This window comes from Fomitopsis serialis (genome assembly GCF_022376445.1).
Source record: "Fomitopsis serialis strain Sig1Antser10 chromosome Unknown B0H18scaffold_12, whole genome shotgun sequence".
In the NCBI taxonomy this organism is placed as follows: Eukaryota; Fungi; Basidiomycota; class Agaricomycetes; order Polyporales; family Fomitopsidaceae; genus Fomitopsis; species Fomitopsis serialis.
In genome coordinates, this window is record NW_025954972.1 from 42087 (window position 1) to 56170 (window position 14084).

The 14084-nt window shown below is 61.3% G+C and overlaps 5 protein-coding genes across 5 annotated transcripts; 2 read left to right on the forward strand and 3 right to left on the reverse strand.

The window, feature by feature from the left end:
- Nucleotides 1-225: 225 nt before the first annotated feature.
- Nucleotides 226-1884, reverse strand: B0H18DRAFT_952490 (uncharacterized protein; the record flags this gene model as incomplete). The annotated part of the gene is made up of 5 exons (XM_048042111.1): nt 226-729; nt 786-1091; nt 1244-1376; nt 1428-1537; nt 1609-1884. The coding sequence occupies 5 exons, from the start codon at nt 1882-1884 to the stop codon at nt 226-228; spliced, it is 1329 nt and encodes a 442-aa protein (XP_047896844.1).
- A 1716-nt stretch (nt 1885-3600) lies between these two features.
- On the reverse strand, nt 3601-4890 carry B0H18DRAFT_67173 (uncharacterized protein). The gene has a single exon (XM_048039088.1). The coding sequence runs from the start codon at nt 4673-4675 to the stop codon at nt 3719-3721; it is 957 nt and encodes a 318-aa protein (XP_047896845.1). The 5' UTR covers nt 4676-4890; the 3' UTR covers nt 3601-3718.
- Nucleotides 4891-5457: 567 nt separating this feature from the next.
- B0H18DRAFT_67161 (uncharacterized protein) lies at nt 5458-6026 on the reverse strand. Its single transcript, XM_048039087.1, has one exon. It carries the CDS (start codon nt 5877-5879, stop codon nt 5583-5585), a length of 297 nt encoding a protein of 98 aa, XP_047896846.1. The 5' UTR covers nt 5880-6026; the 3' UTR covers nt 5458-5582.
- A 3398-nt stretch (nt 6027-9424) lies between these two features.
- B0H18DRAFT_904243 (DNA glycosylase) lies at nt 9425-10875 on the forward strand. Its single transcript, XM_048041482.1, has 4 exons — nt 9425-9853; nt 9917-10048; nt 10099-10430; nt 10482-10875. The coding sequence occupies exons 1-4, from the start codon at nt 9436-9438 to the stop codon at nt 10728-10730; spliced, it is 1131 nt and encodes a 376-aa protein (XP_047896847.1). The 5' UTR covers nt 9425-9435; the 3' UTR covers nt 10731-10875.
- A 276-nt stretch (nt 10876-11151) lies between these two features.
- Nucleotides 11152-14003, forward strand: B0H18DRAFT_988069 (uncharacterized protein; the record flags this gene model as incomplete). The annotated part of the gene is made up of 9 exons (XM_048044887.1): nt 11152-11336; nt 11387-11621; nt 11711-11773; nt 11832-12241; nt 12320-12703; nt 12765-12843; nt 12984-13141; nt 13165-13627; nt 13945-14003. Coding segments are annotated over exons 1-8 (1849 nt in total), but the record flags the coding sequence as incomplete, so codon positions are not given.
- Between the last annotated feature and the right edge of the window lie 81 nt (nt 14004-14084).

Sequence of the window (14084 nt, forward strand, 5' to 3'; positions counted from 1 at the left end):
AGAGAGGCGGCGGGGAAGGCAACGGCGGCGAGCATAAACATTTTCTTCGAGTCTAACGGCGAGACGAGAGCAGCAGCAGGCGGGAGGCGGACGGGGCGGGGCAGACAAGCAGTGGACGAGGGCGGTCCGCGAGTTGGCCGAACAAATTACACATAAATAGCCACGGCGGCGGCGAGCAACGGCTCGGAGGACGGCGTCGACGTCGGAGACGACGAGGACTCACGCTCAGGCCTGCGCCCGGTAGACCTCCCTCCGCTCCCGCGGGCTCCCCTCGACCTGCTCGACCTGCGTCTGCTGCGCCTGGCCGTCGACGCCCTCATGCACCGACACCGACGCGGGGCTCCCGCCGGCGGGCGTGTTCAGCAACGACCGGATCTCGGGCAGGGTGCTCGCGTTCCCCTGGCCGTCCTGCACCTGCACCTGCGCCTGACCCTGCTGGTCCTGCGCGTAGTACTGCTGCTGCTGCGGCTGGCCGCCCTCGCGCTGGCTCATGAGCGGCGCGATGGACGCGTGGTTCGCGTGGTGCGGCGGGAACGCCTGCACGCCGCCGTGGTGGTGGTGGTGGGCGTGCGCGGCGGCCATGGGCGGGAGGCGGCCCGCGGAGCCGGGCGGGGGCGAGCGCGTCGAGGACTTGAAGGACGCGGTGACGAGCGGGCCGCGCTTGTGCGGGAACTGGTCTGGCCGCGGGCGGGAGTGCGTGCGCTCGAAGAGGCCGCACTTGTTGCAGAGCTGCAGGGCGGTTTAGCATAAAGGAGAGGTCGAGCGATGGAAGAAGAGACACGCACCACCTTGCCCGGCGTGAGGCTCGAGCGCCGCCAGGTGCTCGTGTCCGTGGTGTGGCAGTTGTAGCACTTCCTCCTCACGCGGTCGGAGAGCTTCGTCGCGGCGTCGTTTGTGTAGATGATGTAGTTCGGCTGGCCGGGGTACGCGGGCTGGGCGTGGGCACCGTACGTGGGGCGGACGGTGCGCATGAGGCCGGTGCCGCCGTGCGCGTAGGGCGAGGGCGCATCCTGAGGTGCGTAGCGCGCGCTCGGCGCGCCCTGCGGGGCGTACGTATAACCGCCCTGGGGAGGGACGCCCGCTGCGGAGGCCTGCTGGGGTGGGGGTGGGGGTAGTAGGACGCGTTGGCGGACTGGGGGAGCTGGTGCGCGGGGACGGAGGGGTCAGAGCTGTGCTCTCGGGATGGGGCGTAGGAGTAGGGGTGCGAGGGGAAGGGGTGGTGGTGGTACGGGTGGGTACTCACCGGGGGAGAGGGCGAGATGGAGGAGCTGGCGAGGCTGGAGGTGGACATGGCGGGGGAGTGGTGGAGGGTGGCGATCGGGGGCGGGGTGGGCTGCGAGTGCATGCGCGGGTAGTGGCCGTCGTCCGGGTGGTGGCTGCGGGGGCGTGAGTCAGGGTCAGCGGGATGCGCGAGGAAAGGGACGCACGCGGAGTGTCGGTCAGCTTCGACGCGATGGGGCATGAGCCGGTAGTGGTGGTAGTCGGGGTGGGGCGGGGGGTAGGTGTACACGGGGTGGAACGCGTACGGGTGTGGGTGCTGGCGTGCACGACGCGATCGGGGACGTGATCAATGATGGGAGGGCTAGGTGGGCTGAGGACGCGACTTACCCAGTGATGATCGGGATAGGGCGGGGCGGATTGGGGCGGAGCAGGGTCTGCGTTGATGCGCTTGGGCTGCTCGGGCGAGTGCGCGTCTGCGTCGAGCGGCGGCTGGGGGGCGTCGCCCTGCTGTGTGCTGGCGGCGTGCGGTGGGTCGGTGGCGGCCTGGGCTGGCTGGTGGGACGGGGTGGGCGGTGGTGGTGGTGATGATTGGCGGAGAGGAGGAGCGGGAGGAGGATGGGGAGTGTGCGGCGGAGGGGTGATGGCTTTATAGTTGGCGGGCATGGCTGGGGCTGTCCGGGCAGCTGTGCGGGAAGACGATGGGAGATGGCGTCCTGGATTGGATCACGAAGCGCACGGGCGCCCGCCGCACAAGATTCCCTGCCAACTGCGAGCACGAGAGTTTATTCTCGCCGTCTGCCACGCTCGCCACTCGTCTCTCCCATCACCTGTTTCCAGTCTCCGCCCCAATCCGTTCCATCCCCGCGACCTTCCCACGCATCCGGCCGGCCCGCCGTCATCTCCTCCCCCATCTCAGCCACTGCTGCCTCCCTCCCCGCCAGCCCGCTGCCAGTCCGCCATCGCTCGCGCCCTGCTCGCTCCCGTGCACGCTCCCCGCCACGCCGCCGTACCCGCCCGCCATCGCCCGCGCGGCGCGCGGCTGGCCTGGGCGCACTGAATGGGCCCCATGACTGGGGAGCCGTCGACGCCGGGCGGGCTCACACCTTATCACAGCGACCCTGAACGCGCGTGATGGCGAGATTCCGTCCGGCGGTATCTGAGATATCCATTATTGCCCCCGCCCGTCGCCCCCGCCCCTGCGAGCCGTCTGCGCTGCCGCTGTCGACCCACGGTGCGATTCGATGCGATGCGATCCAGCGATGCGTGATGGGGGCATCGACTGCATCAGCCCATCTTCAGCTCCAATCTGCCACCGGCGACCTACGCTGTGTCCTGGCTGCTGTTGTGTTCCCCCTCCCCTCCGCATCTGCTTCCTCGAAGGTTGCCCGCATCTCCCCGGCGCCACCCGTCCACCAGTCACGCACCGAGCTGTCGTCACGCGCTGCCAGTCCCTGCCCGCTGCATGCGCCTCGCAGCGAGTCTCATCCGCGTCTCCAGCACAAGCATGGAAGCCTCCCTGCGCGCCCGGAGCTCGCCTCCCCCTCCACCCGCTGATAACTGGGAATATCCCCCGTGAGCGCACGGATACAGCCTAATCCCTGATCGATGGGTGCACAGAGATTCCGATTCAATACGCGCCCCGAGAGTCGAGATGATGCCCAGATCCATCCATCCACTCCGTCACAGCACTACTTTCTCACGTTCATCATTACGCTATGTCTATCTCCGGATACGCTGCGGCGCCGATGCCAGTGCCACTCTACATGTAAGTATACGCCGTAGCATTCAATGGCCCGTACCGTAACTGTCGTCGGACAGCACCAGCCCGCGCCCGCACCTCAAACAAGCTCGCCCAATCGCGCATCTTGCGCGCACGCGCACGCGACGCCCGGCACACCCCGGCGTCCCAGACCCACCAGCCCACCTTCCTTCATTTCGCGCGAATGAATGAATGAGCCCAGGGCACACGTCCGCTCGTCCACAGCCCACCCGCAGCCACCGAAGCTCGCGATTCAGCCACCTGCCCACCTCGGTACGCGCAGTGCCTCCGTACGAGGCTTATCTGCACTTCATTTCCACCCAGGGTTCGCGCGCAGGACACGGAAGACGTGTCGTGCTTATCAGCCAGCACGCGCGCGCAGAGTGACGGGGCCCAGGCGTCTGCGCGCACGCCGCCCGCGGCTCTCGTGCGGAAGCGTGCTAGGCTACTTGCGCGGCGGGCCATGTGGGTGCGGACGGGGAGCGTCAGCGTCGCGCTGTTGAGCTGGGCGGGATCATGATCGAAGACGGCCAGTGACCCGCGAGCGTTGGGTCCGAACCTTACAGTAGAGGGCCCGCAGGCAGCCTCGTCCATGCATGTCCCCGCGTCGTCCCCGAGTCCTGCGCCCCGCGTGCATGTGGCTCGCGCGTCGTCCTGCTATTGTCGCAGCCACCATCCCGAGGCCTGCATGCGACCCTGCGCGCGCTGTTACGCGAGAAACAAAAAGTCTTGTCCATGCTACGGAGGACACCCACGTCCGTCCACACTCGCGTGCGCTCCCTGCGCCAGGGACCACCTCGACAGAAAAATCAAAACACCCGAGACGCGGGTCCGCTGATGCTGCAGCCGATCCTCGCGGCAGAGCTGTGGACCACTCGCGTTGGGCGCGCGGGTGGGGTGTGGGTTCGTTCGTTTGGACGGCCGAGTGACCATCAGTGACTGGGGCGACCAACGATAGGACACGGGACGACGGCGATGCGTGGTCCGGGCCACGGTGCACCGGCGGGTGGTATCAGTTGCGTGGTCCCAGATCCCGCTGGCACGATAGACCCTGGCGTGGTACGGTAGGCAGGCTGGTAATACGATGCGTCCTCGCGCGCCCGTTTGCGGTGTGCGGTGCGCTGCGGTCCCCCGATTGCGATGCTCCGAGGCAGAAGGATCCGAGTCCGCCGATGTCATCTTGTATGTGTACATGCAAAGTTTGGGTGCGTGCGGACGGTGATGCTGATGCAGCGATGGCAGTGATGGTGATGGCCCGCATCTGCATACGTATGGTTTACGCGTGGCGCGACGGGGACCTGGATACGGTACGTACTGCCTGTGTCCACGGATACACGGTGCTCGCTCCCCAAAACGATAACAGAGTCCCACCTCGACTCTGCGATCGGGGGCAGGACGCGAAGGTGGTGGGTGCGGGCGGCTAGCTGTACTCGGGTGGAGGCTCGACCTCGGAGGCTGTACGCATGTACCGCCCATCCCCGTCCTTGTCCCTGCTCTCTCGCAGGCTGTCCAATCTATACACGTCGACGAGGCGGGGAAGGCTGTGATGCCTGCCTGGGAGGTGATGCATGATTCGGACTGGACGCGGATTGGGCGTATCAGGCGCTCGGCGTGCGCCACGAAGCCGTCGACACTACCGAACGCCAGCCACGGGGAGGCGTCACCGTGGCGCGTGCCACGCTCGCTGCTCGACATTGAATGGTGCGCTCTGCACGTCGGACGGCGGACGTCGGCGCGTGCATACGACGGCTTCCGCGTCGGTGCATGCCATGTCGTCCGTCCTGCTCGCTGGCACACGCTGACGCATTTGTGGTTGTCCTCGGTGTTCGTCGCCCCGTTGCTTGAACCTGCGAGTAGGGAGATCACTGGCCCGGCGGAAGCTCGACTGGGCCTTGAAGAGACGTCAGCGCGCCGCTGCCATGGCACGCCCGCGACGAGCCAATGTCATGCTCGCTCCCTTTCCTCTCCGAGCAGGACGTCGACCCGCGCGCGGAGTCGAATCGCGGAACTTGAAGCTTGAAGCTGACGGTTGTTCGCGGATAGGCTTGGGCTTCGCGGAACGAGGGAGCGCGTCACGCCACACCCGCACCGTGACGGACGCCGTGCCTGCCAGTGCGCCGTGACCATGGCGGTCGAAGGAGTAGTGCGTCTGCTACCGCGTCCGGCAGTTCTCTGTCCGTTCGCGGGTGGTCGCCGTTGGTTCCATCCCTACGGACCTGAGACGACCGACCTGCGCCATCATCAGCCTAGGCATCACCTCAGCTGCTTTCGACGGATGGACGTCTGGGCCGCGAACCGCGGCCCTCGAACCAATTATCACAGAACCACGAAGGAATTCCGAATTGCGCACTGACAGTGGTCGATGCATTGGCACCGCGGGAACGACCGGCCAGCAGCCGCTGCTCACCGCCCTCAGCCTCCGAGGATCACTTCATCATTGTGACGCGCACCCCGGCCGCCCACGCGTCGCCGCCTCTTGCGGTAGACTGGCTGCCTTCGCAGGCGAGCTTCGCATCGAGAATGGCGGTGGCGCCGGGGGGAAGGAAGGCCTATAATTAACGGATCTGGACTCGTGCCGGAACGTGGCGGCGTGGGCGCGGGATCAGAGGCCTGCCAGGCCGCGTATAGAGTTCCGTCGCGCGTGGGCGAGCTCGTCGTGATTGCGTGCGCCCATCTGTTCGCTGCGCCTCCCATCCGCCAGATACGCTTGTCTCCGGGTGGTCTCGTGGCGCGTTGACGACTGCTCCCAGTCGAGCCAACAGGCGGTGCGCAGGCGGGGTGTCCCAGATCTGCTCGCGCGGGGAGGCGAACGGCGCGATCTTCTCCGAATACAAGGATGATTCCAGCCGCGGACAGTTTGATAGCAGACCATCGCACAGATCACACGTACGTCGCACATCCTCGACCACCGCAGCGCGCGGCCACCGATCTGCGCGCTGCCAGTGCCAAATCCCTCCGCCGAAGGGCCCCGCCGCCCGCGTGCTGAGCTGATATCTCCCACTCGCCTTCCACAACGGGTCCTCGAGCCCACCGTGGTGGTAAGCGAGTGAACCGTTAGGCGTGGCTGATATTCTGACGTGCTTTCATTGTCCCCAGCTCCTCATCATGACATCCCGGCACAGATGAACAACGCCTCCGGGACAGCTCGTCCCCAGGGCGCGGTACCCGAGAGGTGCATCATCATCATCATTCGCGAAAGCGAAGCCTCCGTCACGACGACGCTTCGAAACCTGTTGAACAACACGAGCTGAGGAAGCGGGGAAGGGCTGCGCGGGCTTCGGCGTGCGATGATAATCGACAGACGACGTCGCTCCTCGCCCTCGACCTCAGGCGCGCTCGCGTGCTGTTGCGCGGCGGGCCCCACTCCTCTTTGTTGTTCGAGTTCGTTCAGGTCTTCCGGGGTCTAGATGGGCGCTGCGAAGATCGTTCATGTTATGCAACGGCGAGTGGCGGCTGGTCGTTGCGAACTCGACTGCCGATGGGTGCTTGCGTATAGGCCCCGCCGAATCCATTGTGGGACGCACGCGGAGGCATGGCCGCGTTGTACGCTAGACGGCGAATTGTGGTTCAGTGTTTCAGGATGCCTGTGTGTCGGCGGCGCTCCTCGGTGCATGGCCAGGAGGGACTAGGGTCCAAGCGAAGTCGCATTAGTGTCCAGTAATTATCCAGAGCCGGAGGTGGGAGGTTCAGCTGTAGCTATGCGGTGCTCGGCCCCTCGTATTGTGTATCGTCCCCGCTCGCTCGCAGCGCTCAGCGTCAGTCCGTCGCATGCACGGCGTTGCTCCCAGTGTGGTGCGCGCGCGTGCGGCATCGCGGTGAGGTACCATACGTCGGAAGAACAAGGGTTCGCACTGCGCTGACGCATGGCAGGATCAACGCTACAATGGACTGGCATGAACGCGCACTGGGATCATGATGACGGCTGCGCTCTCCAGATATTCTGAACTCTCTGCATTCCCCAACGGCGAGATGCAGTGGCCTGGAGCTGTATGCGTCCCTTCGTCCGTCCCCGGCCATCCTTCTCCGGCGTGCGATCACCCACGCTCTGTTACGGTCCCATGCCTCGAGGGGAAGAAGGAGCCGTCACCATTCACTGGGCTCCACGGTCGATGCTGTCCGCGACCGCAACTGCGATGCGATACGATGGTGCGGTCTTGCGCCCAAGATTGCCTCAGCGAGCATCCGTGCCTGAGGCCGCGATCTGGAGTTCTGCTGCGGGTGTAATCATCTGGTGGTGCTCGCGAGCAGTCGGCCTGTTCATCTGTCCATCCGCGCACTGGTCGACATTCGATGCGATCCCGACACCTGGATTGTCCGTTGGCCTTCCGCTTGGCGGATCCTTTCCCAATCCTGAGTGAACTCAGTACTGTGCGTCGAACACTCTGATTACGAAGGGATCAGAGCCTGATATACCGCACATGCGCAGCGTTCGACCTTCAAGCTGTCGGCGGTGGGATACGCCGCGAAAATCAGTCGTTCAGCTCCGCAGTTGATCGGCGACTTGGACGCGCTGACCTCGTACAGTTCGTACTTCAGGTCAGAATATTAGCCTTCCCGTCTGACGATACAGACCGGGGTATGGACGCGAGTGGTGTCGGGTGTGGTTCAAGAGTTCTACTTGGTATACTGACTTGCATGAGATTCATGCCCAGGAACGCGAGCGTATCAGAGGCGCAGAACCTGTACTTATTTTCGGTTGGTCCATAGTTCAGAGTTGACCATTCGAAACGTATACACACCTCACGCTATCCCGCTTTCAGACCGAGTCGCATGAGATCCGGCGTCGCTAGAATCGCATCGGCGAATTGGACCGCAGGTCTGAAACCAACTTCGCGTTATTTTGGGTTCCACCTCGAGGCGTGTACATACCTCTCGCTCTATTGAGACCAGCTCAGCTCAGCCAGGGACGTGCTTCGTGGCGCTGTTCGTTCAGTTTCATGAATCTATCCCATCACGATGTGCTTTACTGGTACTCACCGCTTTCGAGACCAAGACGTCCAGTGGTTGGGTGCTAGCTCGTCTGTTACTTCGAATTGCGCAACATGCACTGCGGCTCGCGGAAGAGCGTGATACATTTTGCGATACCGAATACTGCTCCTAAGGCCTCACTGCCCTGTCCGGCTGCAGATGGTGAGGTACATGTGAAGAACAGATACGGAAGGCTTGGTTGTATGGATGTTTGGCAGTGGGCGTGACCGGGAAGCTTGGCCCCCGCATGCTGCGATCCATGAAGTGGAGGAATTAACTCGAGGCCAGTTCGTGCGCGGCGCGGAGAAGTTCTGGCGTCCGCGAATGTTTAGCACGTTTGGCACGGCGAGGTTGAACTACAATGGGCGACCAAATCTTCCGTGCGGGCGGTCTTTAGGTCGATTGCGATGCACGATGTGCGACGTTCGGGTCATGGCTATCGGTATCCCCTGAACACGGATATTACGCCGCTTGGGGAGGGACGGTATCCAGCCCACAAATTGCGTTGTATTGGCGCCCTACCAGTGATGCTGAATGCGAAAGAGAGTCCATCCCCCACGAGGTCATCAAACAATCGAAGTGCTGATTTAGCATCCAAAATCCTGTTCTATCGAGATCCCGCGTAGGTTTGCAGAGCACTCTATGTGTTGACATGCCACGAATCCTGATCAGTAACGCGTACGCATCGGGTGCTCATCGTGCGACTCACTTATCACGCCTGCTCCCGTTCATAGGGAAAGGTAGACCGGTACCAGGCGTTCCCGACGGACGCGGATACAACGAGGCATACTTCGAGACCGCAGAGCGACGGTACCGTGTTACTTTTGTTCGTCGGCTATCTTGCTCACATCTCGTGTGCTCGGTCTGTCTTCCATCATCAGTGGCGTCTGATATCGCGATAGTTGAACTTCGCCCATTGAATCCTTGTTGTCTTTGTATATTGGCTGTGAACACGACGCGCCGGTCTCCCTCGCAGAAGCTTGGGAACGCACCGGTCCGATCTTGACTGAGATACGCATTGAAGCCCACGGAGCTCGACCCCAGCCCTGGAGGCTCCTACTTCCTCCCCCTTCCTGTCAGGCTGACTGAGTGCGCGGCGATGATTCAAATTTCAGTCAGGCGTCGGAATCAGAGCGCGATTCCTCCCCTGTGCCGGCCTTCTGCGTATTGCGGTGCGAAGCACAGTGCATTGCTTCGGACGTCCGTCCGCACTGAGGCCGATTACGGCGCTGGTGCTGGGATTCAAAGCACTGTGATGAATGAGTACGTACAAAGTTCGGAGCCAATTGGCTATCACCATCATTGGCATTGAATACGCCCTTGTTGGCGTCAGATTTTGCGAGGCGATGAGATCCGTAAGCCATAACATTGCCTAGCATGTGCGATGGTGCAGTGTACCATCAGCCAGATGAGTGATGTGGTGAACCCATGCACCGTTTAAACCGGCGCCAATCTCGGCGCTGCCACCGAGCGCCTAATCTCTCTTCATGGCAGAACCACACACACCCCGTATACGCTCGAAGGCCTCTGCGTCTCTCCCACTCGTCCGCTCTCCGTACTTTGATCATGGTTCTGCATACGAATGGGCTAGGGAAACTTTGTCTGCACACGAAGACCTGCTGTCCGACTGCGAATCGGAGGAAGACACGGGCGAGTCTGATTTGAGGGTGTCTCGTCACTTCTCGCGGAGAACTTCAGCCTCGAGGATGTGCTCTGCAGCACGAGCTGCCTGTAGAGACAGAGAACCGGTGCCGTGCACCTCGGAGAGCTCCGCTGAATCCGAGGGTCGGACGGCATTAGAAACGCACCGTTCGCTGCTTCGGAATGCAGCGTATAGCAGTTTCTACGACGCATTTATGCGTTCATTCAACCGTTTGTATAGGGCCAAGCCGATCTTGATACAAGGTGCGCTCCCTGGATGGTCGTGCCTAGCACCATGTCGGCAGGCTGTACTCACACGCCGAACAGAGCATGTGGCCGATGATCCCTGGAAGGTGCTCGTCGCGGTTACGCTCCTGAACAAGACGGCCGGGGTACACGGCGTGCCTGTGTTCTTCGCACTCGTGGAGGAATGGCCGACAGCCCGCGCCCTCGCGTATGGTCAGCAGTCCTGCCGTCCGAGGGAAGCCCCGCTCACGGTGTATATATAGCCTGTCCGCGCGCGGTGGAAGAGCGCATCAGGCACCTTGGCTTAGGCAGGTCTCGCACGGCGCGTCTGATAAAGCTGTCACAGGCCTATCTGGAAGACCCGCCGCGCCCCGGGGCTCTGCGGCCATCCAGGTGCTACATGCATGTCCGGGTGCAGTCCACAGGCAGCGAGGATACCGTGCCGGGCATCATCCGACAACGCTACCCACCGACGTGTGCATCGCATCTTCCGGGAAGCGGGCCATATGCTTTGGACTCGTATCGCATCTTCTGCAGTGGTACAGACGAGTGGAGGGACGTGCGGCCCGCTGATAAGGAGCTCGCGAAGTACCTGGTATGTCACATTGCTTGAGTAGCGTACATGTACTGAGGTACATGGCCGTAGCAATGGAAGTGGGCTGTTGCGGAGTTCCGTCGGTGGGACCCCTTCCACGGACCGGGAGAGTCGATTGATCTAGCATATATACAATCCCTTTCGTCATATCTTCAGGCCACAACAATGCACCTTGACTCGGAAATTGGCCTACAGTGGTCCAGAGTGCAGCTACCTACTGCTGCCCGGAATGCGTTTGGACGCCCACGTCAGTGGGTTGAGAAACCATTCAAGATCAGGAGCGGGACTCAGCTCCGATGATGGTTAGCAACAGTAGTTTCCTTACGTCTTGAATGACCGCATAGGTTTAAATGAACTTTTCTGCGTGTCATTTGCCCCTACCACCTCATAACTGCGGATTAATGCTTCAGCTGCACGTTCAGAACGTCGATTCGTTGGCCAAGTTGATTGCGTCCGACGTTGAGCTAAAATATCTGGATTGGTACAATGCGCAGTTATATATCGCAATGGAGAACATAAATACTACAAGACAGCTCATGCTGACCCGGAGGCTGACGCGCTGACGGCCTGGAGCTTGAACTGGCAGTAGCTGGCAGTGCCGTCGGTCTGAAGGTCAATAATCGGCCAAGTGACAGGAATGGAAACTGTTTGCAGCTATTTGTGCATGTGGGCGTCGTCCCAATTGTTCAACTTTGACCGATCACCCATGGCGACCTCTTCACTCACCTCCATGCTGGCTGGGCTGATCTCACCCCGAGTTAATCTTATCGTTATATGCGGATCTCTTAGGCTGTTGTACTATCATATCATACTGGGCTCTGTTCATCTTGGATATCTAACTGCTGACATATGGGCAACAAACGACATGCGGCGCCGAAGGTAGTCGAGGGGCGGTACGCGCCGGATGTGAGTCGCCCTTCACCTTAGCCGTGCTTGCGTGACGTTCAACCGAACAGTTCGGCGACGAACTACAGGTACATGCCGCACACGCGTCGCAGCTGCAAGCCCGCTTGCTGGCGACCCTTGACAAAATAGACGCGCTCCGGGCGACACATATCCACGAGCTCGGTGCGGAGAAACGCGCCGTCGACGTTCTATCACACAAGCTGGATCGGTACAGGAGATACGTGAAGGAGGCACGCGCGGAGTGGGACGACACGCGTGAGGCGTTGTCGATCGTAATCGAGAAAGGTGGGTCGTCGATCGTCTCAGATGGGATACGGGGGCAGGCGCGTTGTTGCATTTACGTTTTACTTATTCTGTACTCCCTCGCTTCGTAGTCGAACTTGCCAATGATTACTCATTATGGCCTCACAGCCAGCTGTGCATGACATACCCTCTCGGTCCGTCGATCAAGGTACCCTTCCCATGAAGCCCCTAATGACCATCCCGCTCGACCAGAACCACTGAGCTGTCCGAAGGCGTCGTCCTCCAACGTACAGCTCAACAAAGATTCTGCCCATCCGTACGCGAAGGCGATCATCACTTCGCTGAGAGAAGAGCTCGAGCAGGAGCGAACCGCCCACGCAGACACCCGAGCGCGCGCGGAGGCTGAGATCTTGTCGCTGAACGCGCGGCTCGCCCAGCGCGACGCTGAGCTGGAGGCACGCATTCTCCAGGGGTCTGCATCTCAGCTGCCTCTGCGTGCTTCCAAGCAATCGCCGCCTGCGCCTGAGCAGCACCGATCGAGTCATCGGGATTGGGAGAACGCACCATTGTCATTTTCACAGGAGGAGGCCATTCAGATCATGGAGCTTACGGCCGCGCGTAACCGGGAATTGGAAGCGGAAGTGCATCATCTGCTTGAACGGGTAAGCTGCGCGTAAACATGTGGCTTAAGCTTCAACGCTGACGGTATGTTTAACCCCCAACCCTTCCTGCGCATTCAGCGCGATCAAGCGCAGCAGCCGAACGCCCCACTTTCCGCCCCCGGGCGCACTGCTGAAACCGAGAAGGAGCAGCTGGGTATACCAGATGCTTTACCAGAGTACAGGCGCGAGGATCTAAGCAGCGTCCCCATGCAGCCCGGCGCGCAACTGCAAGTACATCCCCCAGTATCGCATGCCACGCTCTTGCCGCCTGACAGGCCTGCACTCGGACCGACGAGACTCCACTCTCAAGGCTCCACGGCGGAATCCGATACACTCGTCCCCAGATCAACGGCGATCCAACAGCTGCAGCAATTGGTCGGGATCTTTGCGGCGCAGCTCGACGGGTTCGCTTCCGAACGGGACGCGCTGAAAGGCGTGCTGGCAGCTCAGGGTCAGGGTCAGGTTCGTCGTGAAGCGCTGAGTTACGGCATTTTCACTGATCACTCTTCCCGGTCGTTCTCAGACTCAGAACGCGCGCCCAAATTCACTGGCGGAAGACGTCGGTCGCTCGGATGGACCAGAGGGCGATGATGGCACCGGCGGTGAGCTCGTCTGCAGCCCACGTACCTTTTGAGTAGGCTGATCAATGACATGCAGGCTGCAAAGATCTGTGGAACGCCTGACCCATGAACTCAGCGGGGCCCGCACATCGAGTCAAGCGCGCGAAGCCCAGCTTCAGAAGGAGATCGCGGGCTGAGGGCGGAGGTATCAAGCCTGAGGATGGTGTCGAGGGAGTCGACCGATGTGCTGGTGGATCCCGACGAGACTGCTCGAGTCGATACGCCCAGGACGGGGAAGATTGGCGGTCCGGGTACTCAGTCCCCTCAGAAGCCCTCCGACGTCTTAGACGACGGTGCGATGAGTGTTCTATGGAGCTTGCAACGCCGCTGCAGCCCACCATCGTATCCGTGCGCGAAGACATATCCGATTTGGGAGGCGCACCACCGAACCTTCTTCCTCCTCTCCTCGTGCCGCTCCCACCCTCACCCGATAGCCCAGACCCTCCCGCATCCCCTCAGCCTGAACGACCTGAACCACTATTGCCCTCCATAGATCTCTCACCACCCTTTCGAGATCCTCCGCTTTGGTGGCCGCATCCGCGCTCGCCGCACGACTTTGTGGGGGATCCATACCCAAGCACAGACGCCGCCCGGAGATTGGAGGTCATCGAGTGCGAACTCGCTCTGGCGCGACAGGAGCTCGAGGCCAAAAATGAGGAGCTAGGCGAGTTGCGTGACGTCGTCGAGCAGCTGCGCGAGCTGGTGTACTCTGGGAGTCTGACGACGGTCAAGACAGGGCAGCAGAGGGGAGGCTGGATGAGGCTTAGTCTGACACTCCTGCAACTATGGTTAGTTGATGTACTTTCCTCGGATGGTTGGGCCTCTGTCATATGCGTATGGCTATATTGTGCCGTTTTCTCTTCCATCGCGGGATTTACATTCCCTCCCTAGCCTCAAGTTCTTGCAAACTGCTTTACCTGTTCAACGTGCAGCGTCCATACAAACGAGTCTGATGCGCTGATAACTTATGCAGGATGCTTGAACGTGCGCCCGATCGAATTGCCTCCAGATGTTCGTGAGTCCAGCAATTACCAGCCTCTTTTGCACTGGGCACTCGAATCTAATTTGCTTCGCCAAATCTGGACGGCCGACGCGTACATATACATCGAGGAATCTAAATCCACTGGATGAGGCACTCGGGGAAAAGGCCAGCGGCCTGTCAATGCGGATGGGCGGGTTGACCAACAATTCGACGTGCGGATTGTGCGAGTGCGCCGATTTCT

Bases quoted from the DNA above. Each gene is read 5' to 3' on its own strand.
- B0H18DRAFT_67161 (XM_048039087.1), bottom strand. From the start codon at position 5,879: ATGTGCGACGTACGTGTGATCTGTGCGATGGTCTGCTATCAAACTGTC.
- B0H18DRAFT_67173 (XM_048039088.1), bottom strand. From the start codon at position 4,675: ATGTCGAGCAGCGAGCGTGGCACGCGCCACGGTGACGCCTCCCCGTGG.
- B0H18DRAFT_904243 (XM_048041482.1), top strand. From the start codon at position 9,436: ATGGCAGAACCACACACACCCCGTATACGCTCGAAGGCCTCTGCGTCT. The intron at 9,854-9,916 runs GTGCGCTCCCTG...CACGCCGAACAG, and splicing joins CAAGCCGATCTTGATACAAG to AGCATGTGGCCGATGATCCC. The intron at 10,431-10,481 runs GTATGTCACATT...ACATGGCCGTAG, and splicing joins AGGAGCTCGCGAAGTACCTG to CAATGGAAGTGGGCTGTTGC.